The sequence below is a fragment of the Neovison vison genome, chromosome 10 (assembly GCF_020171115.1).
Source record: "Neovison vison isolate M4711 chromosome 10, ASM_NN_V1, whole genome shotgun sequence".
Lineage (NCBI taxonomy): Eukaryota > Metazoa > Chordata > Mammalia > Carnivora > Mustelidae > Neogale > Neogale vison.
Window position 1 is genome coordinate 5,499,906 of NC_058100.1, and position 25,553 is coordinate 5,525,458.

The window sequence follows — 25,553 nt, forward strand, 5'->3', positions numbered from 1 at the left end:
ACCCAGTCCTCCCTTGAAGAGGGTTTGGCAAAGGGGACAAAGGACAAAGCCGCACCAGGCAGAGGTCTGCAGCCCTGCAACGGAGGGGACGGGGCAGAGAGGAGCAGCACCAGAGGCCAGGAGAGCGCGGAAAGGGCCACAGCTTCATTTTTTAAAAATTCTATAATTTGGGAGAGGGTGGTGATTCATTTCCAAAATACACTTCAGAGTCCCACCTTCCACACAGCTCCCTTACTCACAGCCCTTTGGTTTTTTCAGACAAAATTGAAGAGCCCTCATAAAGCCAGAAGTACGGATAACCCCGCAACGCACCCAAAAGCAGTGTTCACTTCCGACCCTTACAGAGACTACGTGCCGTAGCCTTTGCGTCTCCCTCTACGTTTGTCTTACGGCTCAGTGGCAAGGTGGCTGTAGAGACACACATTAGGAGGGTACGTGGAAAAGGGAAACAAAGGGGAGGCCCAGGCATGTGGGTGCAGGGAGGGGTGGGGAACACCACTTCCATTTTCGTCTCTTCCTTTAAAAAAGAAAAAAAAAAAAAAGGCAGGGGTGTGATTGGTCGGAAGGGCAGAGAACAAACCCCAGAACAGTATGTAAGCCCCAGAGGCGGGCGGTGGGACTAGTCCCCCGAGCGGAGAGAGGGAAGGTCAGGGCAGTGCCTGCAGCATCAAGTTCCTCAGGAGCTTCTGCCGGCCCAGCTCGTAGTCCTCCTCGTCCACGTTCACCAGCAGCTTGATGGCTTCGTGGCCCACAGCCTGCTTGAGGGAGTCTGTGATAAAGACGCCTTTAAGCGCCTCTAGTAGCGAGCCGTTGATGTAGTCGCGCCAGAATGCGTCGAGGTAGGTGAGCTCGGAGAACTTGATGTCACAGATGATGGAGCCCAGGTCCCGAGACTTGAGGATGGTGTTGGCCTGGTTAAAGCGCTCAAACTGGCGCTCCAGTGGGTCCTGCTTGTTAGAGAACACGTTGCCCTGCAGAGCGGTCTCATGCTGGCAGTACTCGGCCCGGACCCGCAGTCTGATGTCTGGGGGGACAGAAGACATGTACACGGGGTTGCAGTGAGGGGGCGCGGACAACCCGCGCGCCAAAGGGGAAACTGAACACCTGGGCGGGGAAGCTGGTTGCCTCGCCTGCCTGCTTCTCTGCTTCTCCCCAGGATGACTTCTTCTCTATGTACCCCCGAAATCCTTGCCTTGATACCAGAGTTTCCCTCAGACGGGCCAAGCTTGCGGCAGGTTATGGCCCCTGCTCACTAGCAGCACCTTACTTCTAGGAGATCCCCTCCTAACAGGCACCCGAGTTCCTTCTAGTACTCGGCCATGCCTGGTTCACCCGACAGTAAGGATGTGCTAACGGCGTCCCTCTGCTGTGGTATTAACTAGACGGAGCCGAGAGGTACTGCCACAGAGACCGAGGAGTTCTTTCCCCAGAGACTCACTATTCCATCCCAGCAAGTCATTCAACCGCTCGGCCCCAGCCTTACGCCACCCGGTACCGCAGCAGTTCTGCCTCCCCCTCAGGTCCCCTCCGCCGCTAGAACCCTCGCTGCAGCTGCGTTTCCCTTCAAGTCTCCGCCGCCTCTAGCGCCCTTCAACTTCTCACCGCAAGTCTGCTTTTCCTTGGGGTCTGGCGTTACTGACTTCCGGCGTTTTCGTTGGCTCCCAAGGGTGGCTCTCCCTCGAGCTGGCCGCTTGCTACACATCTGAGGGCCCGAAGTGGGGCAGCACACCACAGGATAGTGGGGAGGCACTGACCGGAGGGTAGAAAGGGAAAAAAACAGTATGGTGGAAGCAGAAACGTAAACACTTCCCTTGGAATGAGAAAAGGATCGTTTAGACTTAGCACTAAAAGCTCTATCAGTAAAGTGACCTGAAAAGAGGACAAAATGTGGGGACAGTTACGGGACCCAGGTGAAGCGTTAACACCTCACCTGATTTTCATGGAGTTAGATCCTGGGGGACAGAGGGGGTGGGCAGCACTGAGAGATACACAGTATCTTTTCAGGCTGGCAGAGCTGGGAAAAGGATGGGTTTGGTGTCTTTTTTTTTTTTTTTTGGGAGAAGAAGAGTGTGTGCATGCAGGGAGGAGGGGCTGGAGGGAGAGTGAGCAGAAGACAGAAAATCTCCAGCAGTCTCCCCAGAGAGCAAGAAGCGCAACGCGGGGCTCAATCCCGCAGCCCCGAGAGCAAGACCCGAGCCAAAAACAAGAGTCGGATGCTCAACCGACCGTGCCACCCAGGTGCACCCCCTTTTCCTTAAGCCCTACACCCAACACGGGGCTCCAAATCATGACCTCAAGATCGAGAGTCGTGCGCTCTACTGAGCGGGCCAGGCGCCCTGGTGCCTTCTTTCTTGGAGACGAACGTTAGGAGAATTACTGTTTTCTTACCTGTTTTGGGGGGTTGTGGAGGCCTCGGTTCTGGATCGCTGAGGGCTCTGGGGGTCACGTAGCGAATGGATGTCTCCTCCAGATACTTGTCTACAAGATCGGGGCACACTATAGGAGGGGAGGGAGTCATTCAGGAAAAGATCCAGCCCTCCCTCCTAACTCGGCTCCTCTCTCGTCCCAGGGAGCCCCCAGGGTCAACACCCCCTCCCGCCTGGACTCCCAGGCCGCTCGGCCCGGCCTCCCCCGAGCCCGCCTGGCCCCCCGGGCTCTGCTCACCGGCCCGCCTCCGCTTGAGGGTGACATAGGGCAGCAGGTCGTGGCGCGTGATGATGCGCAGCAGCTGCAGCACCTGGCGAAAGTTACTCTCGTCACAGCGGCCCTGGCGCTCCAACGCCAGTAAGAAGTCACGTCCGTCGCGGATGAGGCCCCGCTCGTGGTCATCGATGACATCAACAAAGAGGAAAGAAAGGACGCGCACATCTCTGTGCGTCAGGTGGGTGCCCACGATGTCGAACATGCGGTGCAGGCTGTACAGCCCGTGCTCCTGCTCGCCGCGCTCTTCCGGCCACACCTGGCTCGCCCGCCGCTTCAGGCCCGCCATGCTGGGGGCTCAGGCGCGCGAGGCTTTCCAGAATCCCTGCGCGGCGGCTGCAATCCCCACCGTACTGCAAGCACAAGGAGAGAACCTGTGAGCTGCTCGAGGGCCGGAAATGGTCTCATTCACTCGTCTATCCCCAGCCCCTGACACAGGGCCTGGCATGGGGTAATGCTCTGTAAGTATTGGTTGAAAAATAAAGCCTAGAGCTCGCCCATCCGACAGAGGTTGTCCTAAGTCCTACGTCACTTTCCGTAAGAGAGAACGTTCTCCGCGATTTCCATGCAGCGTATTCAGCGGGGGTTGCTATTAGATGTTCCCCCGATTGTTCTCCTGTGCCCCAAACACTCGTTTCGGTCTCTTGTGCTCTTCCTCCCACCCCCCAACTGGCTCACCTCTTAAATGCAGGCAAAACTGAGAAGAAGGAGACAGTTCACTCTAAACTAACATGGAGGCTGCAGCCGATGAACTTACAGACCGGAGGGAGACAGACAGTCTTTGGGGTGAGAACTAGCTTCAGGTCTGCCTGTGTCATGAGCAAGCCGTGGAGCTGGGAGACCTTACGTGAGTCACTGCACCCCCACACCAAAACACGAATGAAAGTACTCTCCAGACTTGTCAAGGGTCCAATTAGAAAATACATGTGAAATCGCTGTGCCAACAGAAAGAGATTTCTTTTTTTTTTTTAAAGATTTTTATTCGTTTATTTGACAGACAGAGATCACAAGTAGGCAGAGAGGCAGATAGAGAGGGGGAAGCAGGCTCCCCGCTGAGCAGAGAGCCCAATGTGGGGCTCGATCCCAGGACCCTGAGATCATGACCCAAGCCGAAGGCAGAGGCCTTAACCCACTGAGCCACCTAGGCGCCCCCAGAAAGAGATTTCATAGAGACAAGCATCCTCGACCTCTGCGGCCCAGACCCATCCCCCACAATCCCATCCTCATTTTTCCTACAATCCAACCAAGTTCAGAAGCGTAACTGCACAGGAGGTTAATATCAGTGCTATTCACCCAAACTCATGGATTCAAATCAGCAAACATTAATAAGCTCAAAGCTCCCACATGAGCTCTTCTAATTCTCCTATGCCAGGTATACTCCCTTGATGTCTACACACCATGTGGATATACCCCTTCTAACCTTCCCTCCTGGTTGGCATCTGCCCATTCCCTCACAATGACTGACAGCAGCCTGACATACGTTCTATAATTTGGTTTTTTTTTTTTAAGATTTTTATTTATTTGACAGACAGAGAGATCACAAGTAGGCAGAGAGGCAGGTTTAAAGAGAGTGGGGGAAGCAGGCTCCCTGCTGAGCAGAGAGCCCGATGTGGGGCTCGATCCCAGGACCCTGAGATCATGACCTAAGCCAAAGGCAGAGGCTCAACCCACTGAGCCACCCAGGCGCCCCTATCATTTGGTATTTGATTCACAAAGTTCCACCGTCAAGCTAGGTACTGTCAATGACCAGCCAGTAACCAAGCCTCAAGTTCAGAGGCTTCCGTGGCCACGCTGGTCATGCACGCGTGCCGCTCCGCCAGACCGTGCCACCCAATGCCGCTGCTGCTCCAGTCACGCGATTCATCATAAGCTCCTGTTGAAGCCACTTCTGACTATGTCTTCAATCCCCTCACCTTTCCACGGCCACTGCCCTGGTTCAGGTCCAGTAATCTCTCTCCAGGACTATGGTTAACACCCTCTTCAGGGGCTCTCCTTACCAACGGTCTTAACCCACCTAAATCCATTCTCCACATCCCGCTGAATGAGCTATCTAAAACGCACAACCGAGGGGCACCTGGGTGGCACAGTCGGTTAAGCATCCGACTCTTGCTTTCTGCTCAGGTCATGATCCCAGGGTCCTGGGACAGAGCCCAGCATCAGGCTCCACGCTCAGCGCAGGGTCTGCTTGAGTCTCTCTCTCTCTCTCTCTCTCTCTCTCCCCCTCCATCCCTCCTGCTCATGCTCACTCTCTAAAACAACTAAGTAAAATCTGTAGAAAAATAAATAAAATGCACAACTGACCACATCCCTTTTCTGCTTAAGACCTATCTACACAGCCTCCTCCTTACCTATAAGAACACTGGTAAACTCCTTCCACAGCACACGAAACCTCTGAGATCAGGCCCTGCCTACCCCTCCAACCTCATAACCCACTTTTTATTTTCCCCCATTACCAGTTTGTTTATAGCTCAAATATAGCATGCGGTTCCTTTCTCTGTCCCTTTCTTCAGCTTGTTCCTTTTGCTGGAGTGCCCCTCTCCCTCCACTGTCCCATGTATGCCCCCCCACCACCCTTTTGCAGATGGCTAACTCCTACTCATCCTTTAAAAGTCAGCTCAGACACCATCTTCAAATTCAGTCTCCGCGCCTCCATGCCAGGCTAAGTAGTCCTCTTCTGTGCTCCTACGGAACATCGTGGGTACTCCCTTTAAACCCCTTATCAAAGTGTACTAAAACTATCCGTGTATTCATTATCCTAGTAGACCTTAAAGAACTCATGTAGATGGACTCAGTCATACTCATCTTTACATCCCCAGTGCCTAGCAACGGCTGGAGACTGGCACGTAGTACTCACGACCTCCTGAACTGAACTTAGGCTCCAGGACATCATCGCAAGCAATACCGATAAAGAAACTCCTACAAGTCCGAGAGAGGACTCTGGTAGAAACCGATACTTACAACCTCGTTACCTGCATACACTCCAGTCAGCCTCCTCCACACTGTGCAGGACTACCCACTCCCCGGCACCTCCTCAACAACAGGACAGGCTGCCCTATTTTACACACCAAGAAACTGAGGCTAGGTTAAGAAAGAGAATAAAAACAATAAGCTGCTTCAGAAGAGTCAAGCTAATGGGCTCTGTGAAAACTAAAGAGCACGTAGGACCTGGTCCTCTCTTCCTCAATGATCCTAAAACAGACACAGAGACTCCTTCCCTTAAGAAAAGGGGAGGTCAGGGGCGCCTGGGTGGCTCAGTGGGTTAAGCCGCTGCCTTCGGCTCAGGTCGTGATCTCAGGGTCCTGGGATCGAGTCCCACATCGGGCTCTCTGCTCAGCAAGGAGCCTGCTTCCCTCTCTCTCTCTCTCTCTGCCTGCCTCTCCCATCTACTTGTGATCTCTCTCTGTCAAATAAATAAATAAAATCTTTAAAAAAAAAAAAAAAAGAAAAGAAAAGGGGAGGTCCACCCTGGAATCACTTAACCCTGTATCATGGGCTCTGATATGTGGATAAGAAAAATAGCTCGTATCTGCTTATAAGAACCCAGATGCCCCACCCCCACCCCCGAGTGTGGGCAACAGCTGGGAAAACAGCTACCCTACTAAGGGCTGGTTTTCTCTGCCTCCTCCTCTCCTTTCACCTGTTTTAGTTTCTGGTACGAACAGGGGGGACGGGGTGGGGGACTGAAGGAAAGTAACTCCTTGCTCATTGCAGGCAACATGAGAAAACTGAGCCTCCCTAGACCTCTCCCTGTTCCCCATCCCACCTGTTCCTTTTGGCCAGCTGCTGGCTGCAAGGAGCCCAGAAAAAGCAGATGGGAAGGTTTCACATTCGACCAATCCGAAGAGCAGGTGGCTAGAGTGCTCCCGAATTCAAAGGGTCCCGACTATAAACGCCCAGAAGGGAAGGAATATTGTCCCCACGTACCTTCCCCCTGGAAAATGAGGCCAAATACAGGAAAGCGCTATAGTCCTAATCACGTATCAATGGATGCAATTCTCTAACAGGCCTCTGTCCTCTGAGGGTTAACTCTCTAGATTTGAGGGAAAAAACAGCCACCTCTAAGTTCTAGATCCCAGGCTGGATCACTCAAAGTGCCAGGAAATATCAGAGCTTCTAGGTCAGTGGTTCTCAACCAGGGAGGATTCTGCCCCCCCTCCCCCAGGGGAAGTGCAGCAATGTTGGGAGACATTTTAGACCATGACAACTGGACAGGGCAGGGGACCGGGCTACTGGCCTGCGCCAAACAGAGGCCATGGATGCTTTTAAACATCTTATAATGCACAGGACAGCCCCCGCGACACAGAATTATCCAGCCCAAAATGTCGATAATGATGGATGCCTCGGTAGCTCAGTCAGTTAACTGTCTGCCTTCGGCTTGGGGCATGATTCCGTGGTCCTGGGATCAAGCCCTGTGTTGTGGGGGTCTCCCTACTCAGTGGGGAGTCTGCTTCTCCTTCTCCCTCTGCCCCTCCCCCGCCATGTTTACACAAGCACACATGCGCATGCGTTGTCTCTCAAATAAATAAAATCTTAGGAAAAAAAATGCTGACGCTGAGAAACCCTATTGTAGATGGACCATGATGAAGGGTCAAAAGAAGAGAGACAGCATGTCACTTTCCACCCTAGATCGAGAGAGGGAAGCCACTGGGTCCTTCCGACCCAAACCCATCCAACAATATTCCAGAAGAAAAGCAAAGCCAGTCAGACACAGACTTATTTAACTCCCAAGTTCAAGAGCACTAAGGAGTTCCATCCCACTCCAACCCTGGCTTCTCTATCACCTGCTGTTGCCATTCAGGTGAGCAGCAAGTGGTGAGGCTACACTCTCTTCTGCCCCATCCCGGGAGGTCGAATGTGACCTAGTTCAAGCTGGACCTCTGTGAAGATAAGAGAAATGCCATCCTCTGCAAGACAGACAAAAAGGATCTGGCACTTGACCCTCACAGCCATCTTTAAAGTCCTGAAACTCGACCAGCTGCAGACCCTTCCTTGTTCAACTGCTGATCAGACATTCTGCTTACTCAATGAAGCAAAATGTAGAAGAAGTGTAAGTTTCCCAAGGCCATGTCCTTGAAAGAAATGTCAGGAGGCTGACATGCAGGCTAATAGGCAGCCCCCCCACCCCCGCCCAGTTACTTATCGTCTAGGATGGGGAGTTCACTCATTTGGCAATCCAGATGGGGTTCCAAGAATCTATCTAACTTCAGCATTAAAAGAACATGGCCAACTTCCTCTTCAACCAAAATATACTCAGCTTTTTGTGGCAGTGAAGCTTGGGAACACAGCTTAAAATATACAGAGATCCTAGATGAAAGATAGCAGAGTAGTAAGAAGAACGTACCCCCTGTAAATAGATTAAAAAGAACTCCTAAGTCCTGGTGTCTGAAATATTGCCAGATATCAAGAGACAAACAAAACACTCCAGTCAAGGAGACCTTATCCCGCCGGCTGGTTTGGGTCTGTTTGACAACCTAGTATGATTCCCCCGTTAGTTTCCCAGTTTTTTCTTTTTTTTTTTTTTTTTAAAGATTTTATTTATTTATTTGACAGAGAGAGATCACAAGCAGGCAGAGAGGCAGGCAGAGAGAGAGAGAGAAGGAAGCAGGCTCCCGGACGAGCAGAGAGCCCAATGCGGGGCTCGATCCCAGGACCCTGCGATCATGACCTGAGCCGAAGGCAACGGCTCAACCCACTGAGCCACCCAGGCGCCCCTCCCAGTTTTTTTCTTATTATTATTTTTACCCCAAGAATAATTTTTTATTCCCAGGAATTGCTGCATTTCCTGGAGTTGTAGTTTTTTGTGTGTTTTCTTTAGGGAGGTCCAAACCAGCCAAGTGCCAACAGTCTATATGTATCTACAGAACAGCCTATCAGGTTTCCGCTTCCAAGCAGTCTAGTCTCATCCCAACCAGGAAGGACATCTGTGGTTTTTGAGGTACTTGACTCTCTCGGAAGCCTGTAGAGGACAGTCATGTGGAAGACACACAAAAAGAGGGACGCCTGGGTGGCTCAGTCGGTTAAGCATCTGCCTTGGGCTCAGGTCATGATCTTGGAGTCCAGGGATCGGGCCCCACATTGTGCTCCCTGCTTGCTGGGAACCTGCTTCTCTTTCCTCCCTGCTCGTGCTTTCTCTCATTGCCTCTCTAAAAAATAAATAAAATCTTAAAAAAAAATACAAAAAGAATGATCTCTTGAAATGAAGACAAAACTCTAGTTTTATCTCAACAGAGATGACATCTATATTTTCAGAAAACCAGAAGTATTTGAATCTCTCTCTGAAGCCCTTAGGGAGGAAAGTCATGTGGAAGAAGTAAAAAAGAGTGATGTCTTGAAACTTGGAATGAAAACATGGAAAAGCTTCAAAATGACTGAGATAGTCAGAGATTTCTTGCTGGTGGGACAGCGAAAATGTAACCAAATATCTGGAAGTCAGAATTACATAGTATGTGGGGCACCTGGGTGGCTCAGTCAGTTTAGCGTCTGCCTTCACCTCAGGTCCTGATCCCAGGGTCCTGGGATCAAGCCCCACATCGAGCTCCCTGCTCGGTGGGGAGCCTGCTTCTCTCTCCCTTAGTCTGCTGCTCCCCCTGCTTGAGCACGTGCTCGCTCGCTCTCCCTCTCTCTCTGCCAAATAAATAAATAAAATCTTTAAAAAAAATTTTTTTAAAAGAATTACATAGTATGTTTTCAATAGGAAGATTCCAGGAACCCTGAACAACTAGAAGAAAGTGTGAGCTAGAGAAAAAGCCTTCCCATGGAAGGTGCCCTCCTCACCCCCTGCAACCCCTCAAGGGTAAATTAGTAGCCGATTGTGTTAGAGTACAATGTTCCATATGTGAAACAATGTTTCTATCTGAGCTGACCAAAATGACTAGATAATAACAAACCAAAGCTGGGTGCTTGTAGCCAAACAGGTAACTTCTGCTCTGTTTTCCTTCCTACCAATCTCCAGTTACCCAGGAAGGCAGTGACTGCAACAGACCTCATTCACTCTGCTGGGTAGGTGAAAACTCATTTTCCCAGCATCTAACCCATTACTGGGCTCCACCCCAATACATTTCTCATGCCACTGCCATTCATTCCCTTCCATTGTTCAAAAACAAAAAAAAGTTCCAGACTTACCTTTGCAAGAAACTTAATTTCCCAGGTCTCTTCCTATCACAAGGTTGGAAGCCAGCAGCAAAACAAAAACAAATGGGGGGGGGGGGAGAAGAGTGAGTTTTCATGCTTTATTTTTGAAACATCAAAGGCCCAAAGAGTTACTCTTGGTTACAAGAATACACAGACACCCTAAAGCCATTTCAATTAAAATGATCCACTCAGAGCTAAATGAAAGAACTCACCCCCAACCAACTCCCCAGGTTTCCCCTAACTCTCTACTAACAGAGTCACAAAACGGTACCAACTCCCAAGAATTTCCAGCCTCAGTGGTTCATGGCAACTTATGGGCAATTCAACAACTTGTGGTTAAACCAATTATCTTCCGCTACCTTCTCACCTGACTCCTCAATTCCTTAGAAGATCCACCTATTTTGTTACAATATTAACACTGACTTTCAACTTTAGGGAGAAGGTGGGGGGCGCCAGGGAAATGGTTACAGCTAAAGAAAGCGCTTTCTATCACTTCACTTATCAGAGCAGAACTATCCTCCAAATTCTGTCTTCCGCCCTTTCCCTTAGCACACTGTGCGGACAAAATAGCCACCAGGGCTGCATCCACTCATACATCTACATTTCACCCGGGAACATTTTCTATATGCGAATACTGACCCCTCCCTCTTAGCACTTAAACAGCAAAAGAAAGGTCTGGACATTAAAGCACTCATTTAATTATCCCGGTTGCCTAGATGCCACCCTGTTTTCTGTTCCCTTTCTCAGACTTCCAGAGCCTCCACCCTGGCATACAGGGGTCCAACTCAGCTCGGCTGTTTCTCCATTCTTACCCTGCTAATTGCTAGAAACTAGAAAAGTCCTTTACTCCTTCTACACTTTGGTGGCAGTGACACTGGCTCCCCCATTTCCCCTTCTTTGGGTAACCAGGAAAAACAAGGGAGCAGTAAGTCAGGGAGCCTTTGGAAAGCAAACCCAGTTGAGCCCTCATCCAACCCCAATTCTCTTGGCCATTCCCTTCTGCCCTTCCCACCCTATTAAAAGCTCAAGGCCTGGCAATTAGAATTGGTTGCAACTGATGCCGCTTAACTCTGCTCTCTCTTCCTTTGGGGGGGGCGGGGAGGGAAACCCCCAACCTCCCTCACCCGTGCAGCTCCAATGTCCTATCTCCCAGCCCATTCCCCTTCCTCCCAAACTTTCCTCCTAGACTCTCACTTTCCCCATTCCCTCGTCACACCGCCCCGCTCTCCATTCCCCCAAACCTCCGTGCTCTCCTTTTCCACCCAAATTCTCCCCTAGGCCCTTCCCCCTCCCACCTCCAATGTAACACTTTCAAAACCTCCCCCCAAACGTCTGAAGTCCCCTCCTCACCCCTTCCCACCTCCTCACAACACCGCTCTCAAGAGTCCAGTCCCTCCCACCACATGCCACCAGCCCCTTCCCCTTCGCACCCCCGGCCGCTCCCTCCCGCGCCCACCGCCCTCAATCCGGCGGGATCGCAGCCCCACTCCCACCTCGGCCGCGCCAACACCCCCGGCCCGGCCCGGCCCTTGTTTACGCCCCTCCCCGCGCCCACTCCCCCGCCTCGCCCCTGCCCTCTCCCACAGTTGCCACCTCCCCCGCACGCCCCCTCGGCCGCTCCCCTCCCCCACCTCGCAGCGTCCCGTCACCTCCCTCTCTCGAGGTTCTCGGGCTGGACGTCGCCTCCGCCTCCCCCTCCACTTTCCTTCCCCAAGCCCTCCGCGGCCCCGCCCGGCCCCGCCCCGTCCCGCTCGCCTCCCCCTCCCCACTCCGCCGCCCCGCCGCCTCACTCTCGGCTCAGGCTCGGCGCCGCCATGTTGGATCCATCCGCGCCGCCCTCCCGTCCCGTCGCACGCCGCCGCATCCGGGCTCCGGCCGCCGCCGCCGCCACCGCCGCCGCCGCCGCGGGCGTGGGGGAGGGGGGGCGGCCTCGTCCTGAGCAGCGCCTCCCGGAACTTGGCCGGTTAGCGGCGGCTTCGAGACCATAGTGAGGCATGAGCCGGGGTGGCCATGCTAGGTGAGGGCAGCCTGGCAGCGGCCTTAACCGGGGCGTGGATAGCTTCAGTGTGGGAAGGGAGACTGGAGACTGGCCGCCATCTTGCTTTAGGGCAAGCGGGCACCGCAGGTTCTTCCTGACGGCGGCTTAGGGGCCCTAGTGAGGAGGCAGTGAGGGTTGCATTCTCGAGTGTGAGAACATTGGGGGCGCCAGAGCTGGCTCCGTCGACTTCAAGACCCATCGAAAGACTGGGACCAGCAGCCATGACTCATAAGGGCGGAATACTGCAAGGGGCGAACCGCCCCGCGAACTTCGGGAAAGGGTCACGATCGGGATTTGACCTTTGCCCCGAACTTCCGGTACATCCGGACGTTCGGTAAACCTCCGTCCGGAGCTGAAAGTGCTGCCCGCATGCCCCCTCGGATTTCGTTCTTTGAGCGTTTGCCTGTTAAGCGCCCGCTTCCCGGACTGGCGGGAGATGGGGCTGGGGGGCCGGGTACGTTCTGGAGCTGTCAGCGGAGTGTTGGTTAAAGGAGGTAATAAATGAGGCCCGTGAGAATGGGAGGGAGCGATTACGCAAGGCCTTGTCAGTGCGTTGATTTTACCCGAAGGGCAGCGAGTCAACTTTGAAGAGCCTTGGTAGGGAAGTGAACAACTGTATTTGCATTTTTTAAAAAAGATCGCTGGTTGCAGTGGGGAGAATGGGTAGGACGGAACGAAGTTAGGGGCCAGAACAGTTGGGAAGCTCTTCTCCAGCGAGAGACGGCTGTGGTCTGACCCAGAGGAGGGAGACTGCGGATGGGAAAAAACATCGGAAATGGGGATGAGGCAGAGGTTAGTCCCCAGTGTATTGAGTTGGGTAACCGAAGAAAAGTGATGCCATTTTTTCTTTGGGGAGAGAGGATGAGTTTAGGGGCGCTATTAGTTTAGATACCCACTCATTGGACAGTCGAATATGAGATACGTGGGTTAGAAGCCCCAAAATTTGGGGCGTGTGCGCGAGCGAGCGTGTGAACATAGGTGTTGAAGCCAGGGACGTGGATAAGACGGTCTAGAGAGGAGTATCTGCATCTGGAGAATGAGAAGAGGGCAGAAAACAGAGAAAGGGACACTGAAAAGGGGCAGACAGAAAGGGAAAAAATAATCCAAGAGTGAAGTACCAGGGAAACCGGTCAGAGGGTTAAAGGTAACAGGTTAGGGTTACAATGTGTCCATTGGGTATTGCAAGAGGAAGTCCTTTGGTAATTTTGGAGAAAGTTGTTTCAGAGATACTGTGGGATAGAAACCAGAGTGAAGTGAACCGAGTGACTAAAGGGACAATATAGAAAAAGTTTTCTGATGGTGTTGACTGTAAAAAAGAGGCTAGCCCGTAGGGTGTAGCATGAGTCAGGATTCCACAAAAAGGGGAGGACTTTTAGATCCCTGTGGGACAGTCAGACCTATGGTACCAATGGCAATTGAATACGCAGATCTGAATAAGGGAGAATTAAATGGAAATTACTAAATGGAAAGAAAAGCATGAGTAGAAGAATACGGATGGCACATTTACACAGGCATTTAACAGTTAACCATGGGGGCACCTCGGGGCTCAGTCGGTTAAGTGTCTGATTTTCGTTCAGGTCATGATCCCAGAGTCTTGGGATCCCTCTCGCTCGCTCACGCTCTCGCTCAAATAAACAAGATTTTTTTTTAAAGTAACCATGAAGAATGGGCCTGAGGAGGATGAAGGATGAAGATTTCTACTTATTATTTTAGATCCATCTTCACTGTTTGAATTTGTTTTACTATGTACATATATTACTTTTATAGAAAGCTACTTTTTTAAAACTCCAGTGATGTATAGGCCAGAAATTCTGAATCACCAACATTTCAGTGGCACTTGAAGCCGTGGATTTGGGCAAACTCCAGAGAACAGCAGAGGGCTAAGAAGAGTGCTCTGGGGGAATTCCAACATTTGTAATATGTGAAGAGGAGTCCTTGGAGAATCTTTGAAAAGGAACAGCCAATGAGAAGAATAAAAATTAAGTGACGATTCTTATAGAATCTGAGGGAAGAGAGTGTTTTTTTTTTCTTGAAGATTTTATTTATTTATTTGAGGGGGGGTGAGGAAGAGGGAGAAGCAGACACCCCGCTGAGCAGGGAGCCCAATGCCAGCCTGGAGACACCATCCAGACCCCTGGATCATGACCTGAGCTAAGGCAGATGCTTAACCGACTGAGCCACCCAGGCACCCAGGAAGAGAGCGTTTCAAGAGGATCAGAGTTGTTAAAAGTGTCACATATCCCCAGAAAGGCAGCTAATAGGAAAGGTGCCTTTAGCTCCAGACCTAATTTTCCTCAAAGCTTGGTCAAATCCAGCTCGTGAACCTTCCCTCAGATATTATGAGGGATTTGAGCCCTGTGCTGTTCCGCCCTTACGGATTATGGCTGCCAGTTCCAGTCTTGGCCCCACCAGTGCTGCCTCTCCTGATCCTTACTATGGCACTGAAGCTGCTATCAAGATGAACCGGAGCGGGGGCGGGGTGAAGGCGCCTGGGTGGCACAGTCAGTTGAGCCCCTGCCTTTGGCTCAGGTCATGATCTCAGGTCTTGGTATTGAGTTCCACGTTGGGCTCCCTACTCAGCGAGGAGTCTGCTTCTCCCTCTCCCTCCCTCCCTGCTTGTGCTCTCTCTGTCTCCCATATAAATAAATAAAATCTTTAAAAAAAGAAAGAAAAACCTGTGTGAGGGTGCCTGGCTGGCCCAGTGGGTAGAGCATTCAGCTCTTCATCTCGAGATTGTGAGTTGAAGCCTCACATTGGGTGTAACGGTTACTTGAAAAAATAAAATAAAATAAAATAAATAAATTGGAGCTGGATTAGCTCTTTAGGAAAAAAAAAAAAGGAAGAAAAAAGAAAAGACAGACCTGTGTTGCAAGAACTGATGAAGATAAGGAATTGAAAGTATAGGTTGGAGTTGAGAAGGTCAAACAGTAACTAGGGAAAAAATACATGTAAATAAAAATAAACACATTAAAAAAAAAGCAGTAACTAGGAGTCCTACAGCTTTTCCTAAAACCACCCAGAATGAGAGGAAGAGCTGGCTGAGAGGTTGCGGAACGAGATGCTGACGTCCACAAGCGTGAGGGCTAAAGGGTAAAGGAGCCAGTGGCATCAGCTTCAAGGAGGAATGAGTTTTGCAAGAAAATGAAAGTACAATTGTCTGGAGATGAACAGCCTCTGCTTTCGAAGGTTGCGTCCATTAGACAGAGTCAGAATTTCTACCCCACTTATTTCCCCCTGAGCCCACCGGAACTCTGTTCCTTTGTACACAGCCTCCTCTCCAGCTGGATGTCCTTCACAGAATGCTCCCTGGCTCTTCCCGGAGGAAGACTCATCAGGACGTAGACAGATGTGATGTTCCTTGACTTGAGCTCGTAGCCCTTCCTTGGAGCTTCAGCCAAGAAATCATCCCTCCAGCTTTCCGACACTGGCCGCTTCAGCTTGATCCCGATTCCCCTCTTCTGCTTCTCAACACTGTCCCCACAGCTGTCTCTTCTTCGGTGCCATCTTTAACCTTTCACGTGCACCCAGTTCCACTGTGTCCTGCCTGTTGTTCGTTCTTAACTCGCTAATGCTCAGTGATTAGAAAGCATTTTTTCTGAACTTGGGAAAATCTCTATCTTTGTCACTTCTGCTTATTGGTCCTGTTTTTCCCCCTCAGCTACATGTCAGTGCTCCAGATAACTACTGTGTCCCCACTAAATTTTTTTTTTTTCCAAATCAACAATCGTACCAATTCAAATAGTAGATGTTGTACCTTTGTTGATCTGAATGCTCTGTTAGGACTGCTTGTCCCAGTCCACGCTGTTCCCCAGCTCTGCCAAAATTAAAATCTTTACAGAACAGACATTCCCTTAAAGAAGATTCTACTGTTGGGGCATCTGGGTGGCTCAGTGGGTTAAGCCTCTGCCTTCTGCTCAGGGTCTTGGGATCGAGCCCCGCATGGGGCTCTCTGCTCAGCGGGGAGCCTGCTTCCTCCTCTCTCTCTGCTGCCTCTCTGCCTACTTGTGATCTCTGTCTGTCAAATAAATAAATAAAATCTTAACAAAAAAAAAAATTCCACTGTTAACAACCCACTGTTCTAAGTATCCTCTTGACTCTTCCAGGGCTATTCTGACTCCCATATCCCTGTCCCCTTTACTCTTGAACTTCATCCTACAGCAGCTTACCTTTCTGTTCTCTCTTGTTCTTGGATCCCCATTAACTGCAGGCTGTTCCTGTTACTCATTTTCACCCAACATTTGACTAGCTCCAAACTTCATTTCAGCTTCAAACCCAACTATAAGCCAAACTATAAGCTAGAATTCCAGTGTCTCCTCGCTCCTGAATAGAAGAAGGAGGACCACCGTCACTGAATCATAATGATCTTTCTAAAACTCTCCTTACCGGCTCCCTTTTTTTGTTCCCCTGCTCTGACTTTAACCAATAAGTCTTTGGACAAGTTCCTTAATTTCTCTGAGCTTTTCTCATCTGTAAAAGGGCAAATACAACATCCACCCCATAGGTCATTATTTTAATGATTATATGAAATTAACATATGAGGGCGCCTGGGTGGCTCAGTGGGTTAAGCCGCTGCCTTCGGCTCAGGTCATGATCTCAGGGTCCTGGGATCGAGTCCCGCATCGGGCTCTCTGCTCTGCAGGGAGCCTGCTTCCTCCTCTCTCTCTCTCTGCCTGCCTCTCTGCCTACTTGTGGTCTCTCTCTGTCAAATAAATAAAAAATCTTTAAAAAAAAAAAAAGAAATTAACATATGAGGTTTAGCATACAGCCCAGCCCACAGTAAGTATTCTATAAATGTTACCCAATATTTACGTGCTACACTTCTCCCTGGTTTCAGAAACTTCCCAGGTTCTTTTTCAGTGCTCTCTGCTGCCCCCGTGGGGACAACTTCTGAGTCACTGGTATCAGACAGGCCCTGCCCCAAGAGCCCTCTCTTATGCCAACCTCCCTTGCTAATTAGAGAATCAATTCTTGGTTGGTTGGTCAAATAAAAATGCTTCTATATTCCAGCCCATTCTCTGTCTTTCTAAAAGAATGTGTCAGGGGTCGCCTGGGCAGCTTAGTCGTTAGGCGTCTGCGTTCGGCTCAGGTCATGGTCCCAGTGTTCTGGGATCGAGCCCCGCATTGGGCTATCTGCTTCACCCTCTCTCTCTACCTGCCTCTCTGCCTAGTTGTGACTTCGCTCTTTGTGTTAAATAAATAAATAAAATCTTTAAAAACAAAAAAGCAAAACAAAAAAAAAAAAAATACTGTCTGTGACATTCTCCTAGCTTTATTAATTTAGTAACACTGGCGAGGCACCTGGCTGGCATCAGTTGGTTAAGCATCTGCCTTTGGCTCAGGTCATGGCCCTGCGGCGCTGTGATCAAGCCTGGCATTGGGTTCCCTGCTCAGCCGGGCGCCTGCTTCTACCTCCCCTCCCAACACCCCCACCCCCACCCCTGCCATCGGCCACTCATGCTCTGGCTCATGCTCTCGAAAACAAAATCCTTTTTTAAGAAGATTTTTTTTAAGATTTTTATTTATTTATTTGACAGAGATCACAAGTAGGCAGAAAGGCAGGCAGAGAGAGAGAGGAGGAAGCAGGCTCCCTGCTGAGCAGAGAGCCTGATGTAGGGCTCGATCCCAGGACCGTGGGATCATGACCTGAGCCAAAGGCAGAGGCTTTAACCCACTGAGCCACCCAGGCGCCCCAAGAAGATTTTTAATTTATTCATTTGAGACAGAGAGAGAGAGCACAAGCAGGGCAGAGGGGCAGTGGGAGATGGAGAAGCAGGCTCCCCAGTGAGCAGGGAGCCCAATGCGGGGCTGGATCACAGCATCCCAAGATCATGACCTGAGCTGAAGGCAGATGCTTAACTGACTGATGCCAACTAGGCATCCCAATAAATAAAATCTTAAAAAAAAAAAAAAAAAAAAAAAGATTTGGAGCACTTGGGTGGTTCAGTCAGGCATTCAACTCTAGGTGTTGACTCAGGTCATAGGTTGTGGGATTGAGCCCTACAGCTGCAGCCCTTACCCCCAACTTTGCAGGCTTCCTGATCAGTGGGGAGTCTGCTTGAAAGATTCCCTCCTTCTGCCCTTCCTCCCACTCATGTTCTCTCTCTTTCTCTCTCAAAGCAAATAAATTGTATTAAAAAAATCTAGGGGCAGGGCGCCTGGGTGGTTCAGTGGGTTAAGCCGCTGCCTTCGGCTCAGGTCATGATCTCGGGGTCCTGGGATCGAGTCCTGCATCGGGCTCTCTGCTCAGCAGGGAGCCTGCTTCCTCCTCCTTCTCTCTCTGCCTGCCTCTCTGCCTACTTGTAATCTCTCTCTGTCAAATAAATAAATAAAATCTTTAAAAAAAATAAAAATAAATTTAAAAAAAATCTAGGGGCACTTGGGTGTCTCGGTTGTTAAGTGTCTGCCTTCGGCTCCGGTCATGATCCCAGGGTCCTGGGATCGAGTCCTACATCAGGCTCTTTGCTCAGTGGGGAGCGGGCTTCTCTGTCTCCTGCTCCTCCTGCTTGTGTTCCCTCTCACTGTCTCTCTGTCTGTGAAATAAATGAGTAAAATCTTAAAAACAAAACTGTAGTAACACGGGCAAGGAAAGTCATTCAGTCGTTTATTTAATAAGTATAACCATCTATTGATGTCAGATGCTGTGATAGGCATACAGGAGGGGACACACAGTGGTGAACAAAACAGACATGTCTTCATGGAGCTCACTAAGGAAAGAAAAATATTCTAAATTGAGATAGTGGCTATGAAGGAAAGGAACAGAAGGCTGCGACAGGAAAATGAATGATCTGGGAAGGTCTCCTGTTGAGGTGACACAGAAACGGAGACCAGAGGGCCAAGACAGAGCCAGTATCTTGCGAAGAATGGGGGTGGGTATCCTAGGCTGAGGACACCTGCAAAAGGTCCAAAGGCAAGAGAGACCCGACACCCTGGGAGCCTGGATGACTGTGGGCATCTGAAAACCACAGCCTTCTTTCCCATTGCTCGTAAATTACTCTTTAATAACTCCTCCATAATTTTACTAAGAATCAATAATCTTTTCTTTAATTTCCAGAATTCACCATCTAGAATTTCCCTCTTTGAAAATGTGGACATTTGCCATATTGTGAGTTCTTTAGATTATATAAAGGGGACACAATATCACTTACATAATACTTCTGATTTCTAGAATACCATGTGTCCAGGGCCTGAACTCATTTAAAATGCTAAGAATCCTGTTACTATTTTAGTTTATCATTAATTAACTTACAACTAACAGAAAGAAGTTTCCTCCTCATATTTCATCATTTCCTCATGTTCCAAGCTGTAGCTATTTATATACATTTTTATATAGCTAAATAATAATGTAATTAGCTTTATTGCAGATGATATCTTATTTGCCTAGGCAACTCATGAGAATCCACTTTAAAATTACTACAAATAATAGTAGAATTTAGTTAAGTGGGAGGAAAGTAACATGCAGAAATAAATATCCTTTACATATATAAACAGTAAGTTAAAGATGTAATTAAAGAAAAGACTCCATAGCAACAAAACAGATAAAATGCCTAGGAATAACCTTAACAAGAATGTGCAGGATCTGTCTGAATTTTAAAATGCTACCCACATAAAAGAAAACTTGAACAAATGGAAAGTAACATCATGTTCTTGGATAGAGAGAATGAATATATAATGATGTCACTTTCCCAAAGTTGTCTATAAATTTAATATGATCTGTAGAAAAATATTGGCAGGATTTTTTAAAAGTAATTTTTAAAGATTCTATTTATTTATTTGAGAGCGAGAGAAAGACAGCGCAAGCCGGTTGGGGTGAGGAGCAGAGGGAGAGAGACAAGCAGGCTCCCCACTGAACAGGGAGCCTGATGTAGGGTGTGATCCCAGGACCCTGAGACCATGGCCTAAGCTGTAAGCAGATGCTTGACCACCTGAGTCACAAAGGTGCTCCTTCGCAGAATTTTTAAAATTAGGGGCGCGTGAATGGCTCAGTGGGTTAAGCCTCTCCCTTCGGCTCAGGTCATGATCTCAGGGTCCTGGGATCGAGCCCTGCATCAGGCTCTCAGCAGAAAGCCTGTTTCCGCCTCTCTCTGCCTGCTGCTCTGCCTACTTCTGATATCTCTCTCTCTCTCCCTCTCTATCAAAAATCTTTTTAAAAAGGATTTTTAAAAATAAAATAAGTATATTTTAAGTTCACATGGAGAAATAAGGAAGAACTGAAAGGGAAGTCCTGGGAAAGAAAAGTAACAAATAGAAGCTAGCCCAACCAGAGAGAAAAAATGTATTCCAAAGCTACAATAATTAAAACAATGGGATAACACCCTATGGACAACTTGATGTAACAGAAGTGAAAAGACCTAAATACATATAGAAATTTTATATTGATAGAGGTGTCACCTTAGATCAGTGCAAAGAATCTGTGTTAGGACAACTGAATCAACATTTAGGGGAAAAAATGTTGGATCTCTACATCACACCCTTCACCAAAACTAATTCCATATACATTAATAGCCAATCACAATTAATGTAAAGTACTAGAAACTAAAACATAAGGGCACAAAATGAAAAAGCAAAAGAATGGTAATACTTTCAAATTATATGGAGGAACAGAGCTACAAGGAAAAAATAATAGACAAATTACAGTCATTATAGGATACTGAACACATCTCATGGTAAAGAGAATACCTCAACTCATAGAGAATATTTCTTCTTTTTTAAGATTTTATCTATTTATTTGACAGAAAGAGATCACAAGTAGGCAGAGAGGCAGGCAGAGAGAGAGAGAACCCGATGTGGGACTCGATCCCAGGACCCTGAGATCATGACCTGAGCCGAAGGCAGCGGCTTAACCCACTGAGCCACCCAGGCGCCTGAGAATATTTCTTTTAGAATCAATAGGCAAAAAAAAAAAAAAAAAAAAATCAGTACGGATATAAGCAAGGAGAGCAGCAAACTGAATTCAGCAGCATATATAGTTCACTTTAACCGACAAATGCGAATTATAAATTATCTTCCTTTTTGTTTCATTTTTTTAAAAATTTCAGTTAATAAACATATAGTGTAATATTGGTTTCAGGAGTAGAATTTAGTGATTCATTACCTACATATAACACCCAGCGCTCATCACAACTGCCTTCCTTAATATCCATCAGCCACTTAGCTCATTCCCAATCCTACAAATTATTTTTAAGCATGCTTGGGACATTTTAAAAACTGACATATTGTGCTATAAAGCAAATTTCAACAAATTTTGGAGGATTTAAAATATACAGTGTTTCTTGCTCTCATACAGTTCAGCTACAAATCAGTAACAAGGTAACTGAGAAAGTCTATTTAGAAATTAGGAAACAATTTTAAATAACCCCCCAAATTATGACTGAAGTTAGAGAATAATTGGAACTCAATGATAATAAAAATAGTACGTGCCAAAGTTTACAGGATGGGGCTACAGCTGTGTTTTAGCAAGAAAATGTGTAGTCTTAAGTGCACATATTAGGAAAAAAGAAAAGCTGAAAATGTACAAGGCTTGCATTATCTCAAGAACTGAGAATAGTAAATTAAATCCAAAGAGAGTGGAAAAAAGAAAGTGCGCACAAAAAGATGTCTGGAAGGATATATACTCAAAATGATAGCAGTTTTTAATCTCTTGGGGTAGGATTTTTTTTTTTTTAAGATTTACTTATTGGACAGAGAGAGACCACAAGGAGGCAGAGAGGCAGGCAGAGAGAGAGAGAGGAGGAAGCAGGCTCCCCGCTGAGCAGAGAGCCTGATGTGGGGCTTGATCCCAGAACCCTGGGATTATGACCTGAGCCGAAGGCAGAGGCTTAACCCACTGAGCCACCCAGGTGCCTCACTTGGGGTAGAATTTTTAATTAATTTAATTTTTCTGCATCATTTAAGTAAGGCACAAGAAACAAAGTCATTTCCGTTTTAGGGGGGGAAAGCAGTAGAGGAAAACATGGGACAATCTTTTTGTTGTTATAACTGTTGGTGTAGTCTCTATACCCAACGTGGGGCTTGAACTCATGATCTTGAGATCAAGGGTCACTCTCTCTAAACACTGAGCCAGCCAAGTGCCCTGAGGGAATTTTTATAAGATAATCTAGACTATTATGGTGAAATACCCGAAGCTTTAAGCAAAAAGCCTGATAACTCAAACTCGTATATGAAAAATTTACACATGGTTAAAGATATCATGAAGGGGCTCCAGGGTGGCTCAGTCAGTAAAGCATCTGACATCATGGTTTTAGCTCCAGTTATGATCTCAGAGTCCTGGGATAGAGCCCTACTTCCCCAGCTCCCTGCCCAATGCAGAGTCTGCTTCTCCCTCTCCCTCTGCTTGTGTGCTCTCTCTATTTCAAATAAATAAATAAAATCCTTTTTATAAAAATATTTTATTTATTTACTTGACAGAGAGAGACACAACAAGAGGGGGAATGCAAGCAGAGGAAGTGGGAAAGGGAGAAGCAGGCTTCCTGCCGAGTAGGGAGCCTGATGCAGGGCTTAATCCCAGGACCCTGGGATCATGACCAGAGCCAAAGGCAGATGCTTAATGACTGAGCCACCCAGATACCACAATAAATAAAATCTTTAAAAAATACTGTGAAGAGAAGCAAAGACTGATAATAAACTGGGAAGATCATTTACAACTCATCACAAATGTCTAATTGCTTTGATACAATAACAACAAACCCTCACACAAATCACTGAGAAAAAATGAATAGTAATTGAAAAGAGGTAAAGGATATAAGAATTTATAGAAAAGAAAAGAGGAAATACAAATGAATGCTAAACCTCTCAGAAGACACTTAGCCAGAGGGCCTCACTGGCTCAACTGGTAGAGCATGGGACCCTTGATCTTGAGATCTCAAGTTCAAGCCCCACGTTGGGCACAGAGCTTACTTATTTAAAACAAAACAAAACAAAACAAAAAACGATCTTGAGATTCCACTTCAATCAAGGAATTGGCAAAAACAACTGTTACTAAAAATGATTTGTTTTGGAGGAAACCTTGTTATTTTATTTATTGCCAATAATAATTGCCAATGGTAATACAAATTGGCTTAATCTTTATAGAGGGCAATTTGGCAATATTTAACAAAATTTAAAATGCACACATCTTTTGAGGCAACAGTTGCATATCTGAGTATTTATTGCACATGTACAAAATGGTGGGTGGACAAGGCTATTAACTACAGAACTGTTTGTAATAACATGAAACTGAACACAGTCTATCCATTCACTAGGGTCTGGTTGAATAACTTATGGTGGTAGATCCCAACAGTGGGATGTATCTACTGCAGAAGAAGAGGGGGGAAAGAGAGAAGGAAAAGAAAAATGAGATAGTGTTAAATGCATTAATATGGAACAGCCTCCAAGATATATTATTCAGTGAGAAAAGGAAAGTGCAGAAATATGTATAGTGTGCTCCCATTTGTGTAAAAGTTTTAAAAGAGTATATATGTGTATAGATATTGATTAGTGCATAGAATATTTTTGGAGGGATGTACAAAAAACTAGCTGGAGGAGGGGGCCCCTGGAGCAGGGAACTAAGCAGCCAAGGAATGGGATATCCTTTTGTACCTTTGAATTTTGAGCAGGTGCATGGGTTAGCTATTCAAAAGCAAATATTTGGGGCCCCTAGGTGGCTCAGTTGTTGAGTGTCTACCTTCAGCTTACAGGGTCCCGCGTCCAGCTCCCTGCTCAGCAGGAAGTACTTCTTCCTCTCCCACTCCCCCTACTTGTGATCCCTCATATGAAATATTTTCTCATGCCTTCCTGCCTTACTTGTGCTGTCTTTCTAGAATGACAGATTTCTCCCACTCTCTCCTTGTCGGTGTATCCAGTATACTCATCCTAAGAGTTCTAGTTCAAATGACATCAGCCTTACCCTATTCTCTGAGGCATTGTTACTCAGAATGCACTTTGTATGTTTCCAGAACAGAGATTTTTTGTTTTATGGTGATTGTCTACAAATAAGTTTCTTCCCCCCAAAGACTATGTCTTTCCGTCTTTGTCAGCAACTTTCAAATATACAATACCATATTACTGACTATAGTTACCATGCTCTACATTAGGTCCTCAGAATTTATTCTTCTTATTAGATATTTTGCATCCTTTGACCTGTATTTCTCCATTGTTCCCTCACCCCATCAGCAAAGTCTTGTGACAATGAAATCAAAAGCCTCATTCCAAATCTCTGTACTCTATACCACACAACAGTGCCTACACCCGAAAACGAATGAATTTTTATTTCACTTTGAAGAGTGGTCTCTAGTGAGATATTATAAAGTTTTGCCTTAGCTTTCTCCAATATAATTTTTTAAAAGACATGTATTTATTTATTTATTTATTTGAGAGAGAGAGAGAGAGAGAGAGAGAGAGAACACAAGATGTGGAGGGAGAGGGACAAGCAGATTTGGTGCCAGGCACTCACTTGATCCCACTGCCTGGAGACCAAGACCTGAACTGAAACCAAGAGTCGGACCCCCAACCAACTGAGGTTCCCAGGCAACCCCCCAACATGTAATGTTTTAGAGAAAGTAACATATAGCATTCTAACAAAAGACAAAAAATTTGTTATTATTCTAATGAACACAGAAAAAGCATTTGGAAAAAATCCAACATCCATTTATGATAAAAACCCTCACACCAAGATAGAAAGGAACGTTCTTAACCCAATGAAGAGCATCTGAAGAGCTTACAGCTCTCATCGTACTTAATGAAAAAAGATGATGCTTTCCCCCCTAAAATCAGAGTAAGACAAGGATCTGTGCTCTCAAAACGTTTATTCAACACTGTCCTGGAAGTTACAGCCATTAGAAATTAAGATATAGCATGCTTATAATTAAGATATAGCTTTGGAGATGGACTATAGAATTTGATGATTAATAGAATCTGATCCAAAATTACTGCTACAGGCTGGATGATTAACAGAATAAACCTCTCAGCAACTTTCAAATATGTAACGGTATATTACTAACTATAGTTACCATGCTCTCCATTAGGTCCTCAGAATTTATTCTTTTTATTAGAAATTTTGCACCCTTTGACCTATATTTCTCCATTGAAATATAAATTAAAGCCAAAACTAATGTATTTAGGTAGAAAAAGCAACAGGAAGATACAAAATTCTGCAACAGCATTGCCAGTACCTACTGCGCGCCGTGTACTACAATCCTCACTAGAGGATTTGATTCCGGAGTTAAAAAAAAAAAAAAAAAAAGTCTAGGCAGGACTAAGGCAAATTTTCCTGCGATCCCTCAACTCCTTTAGCACTGATGAAGAATTCTCTAATTCGATACTGTTAATTCCTCAGGACCCAACCTGTCTACTCTACTTTGATTCTCCAAAGTTCCCAACAATTAGCACGAGTTGAATGCCCTTCTATCTGGTGGCTTCTTTGCCTCTGCTACCTGAGCCACACTACACGGAAGCTAACGAACCTTCTTCAATATGTGAACAGCGCGTTTCAGGAAGACAGTGCCTGGCACGGCGCCTAGAACGGCCGAAAACCTAACAACTCTGCCGAGTCTGGGAAGGCTTCCGAGTGTTCGGAGATCACTTCTCTGAGCATGAGCGGAAGTCACCTTTTGGGCAGTCTGCGGTTTTTTTCAAACGTTAGGTACCATATTAAGGAGCAATCAACTTCACTCTGCTTTTCCCGTTGCACCCACAAGCAAGTGACCAGGTG

General features: G+C 47.2%; 1 protein-coding gene across 2 annotated transcripts; it reads right to left on the minus strand.

Moving 5' to 3' along the window:
• Nucleotides 1–143: 143 nt before the first annotated feature.
• Nucleotides 144–11,698, minus strand: DEDD (death effector domain containing). Of its 2 annotated transcripts, none has more exons than XM_044266714.1 (6): nucleotides 11,622–11,698; nucleotides 9,823–9,855; nucleotides 2,665–3,053; nucleotides 2,389–2,496; nucleotides 1,603–1,749; nucleotides 144–1,024 (listed from the first exon to the last, which is right to left on the minus strand). In XM_044266714.1, exons 3-6 carry the CDS (start codon nucleotides 2,987–2,989, stop codon nucleotides 648–650), a joined length of 957 nt encoding a protein of 318 aa, XP_044122649.1. In that variant the 5' UTR covers nucleotides 2,990–3,053; nucleotides 9,823–9,855; nucleotides 11,622–11,698; the 3' UTR covers nucleotides 144–647. The 2 variants fall into 2 exon arrangements, with proteins under 2 accessions (XP_044122649.1, XP_044122650.1); XM_044266715.1 differs by lacking the exon at nucleotides 11,622–11,698 and adding an exon at nucleotides 11,463–11,529.
• Between the last annotated feature and the right edge of the window lie 13,855 nt (nucleotides 11,699–25,553).

Bases quoted from the DNA above. Each gene is read 5' to 3' on its own strand.
- DEDD (XM_044266714.1), bottom strand. From the start codon at position 2,989: ATGGCGGGCCTGAAGCGGCGGGCGAGCCAGGTGTGGCCGGAAGAGCGC. The intron at 1,750-2,388 runs GTAAGAAAACAG...CCCTCCGGTCAG, and splicing joins TCCACAACCCCCCAAAACAG to TGCCTCCCCACTATCCTGTG. The intron at 1,025-1,602 runs GTGAGAAGTTGA...CTGTCCCCCCAG, and splicing joins CAAGGAAAAGCAGACTTGCG to ACATCAGACTGCGGGTCCGG.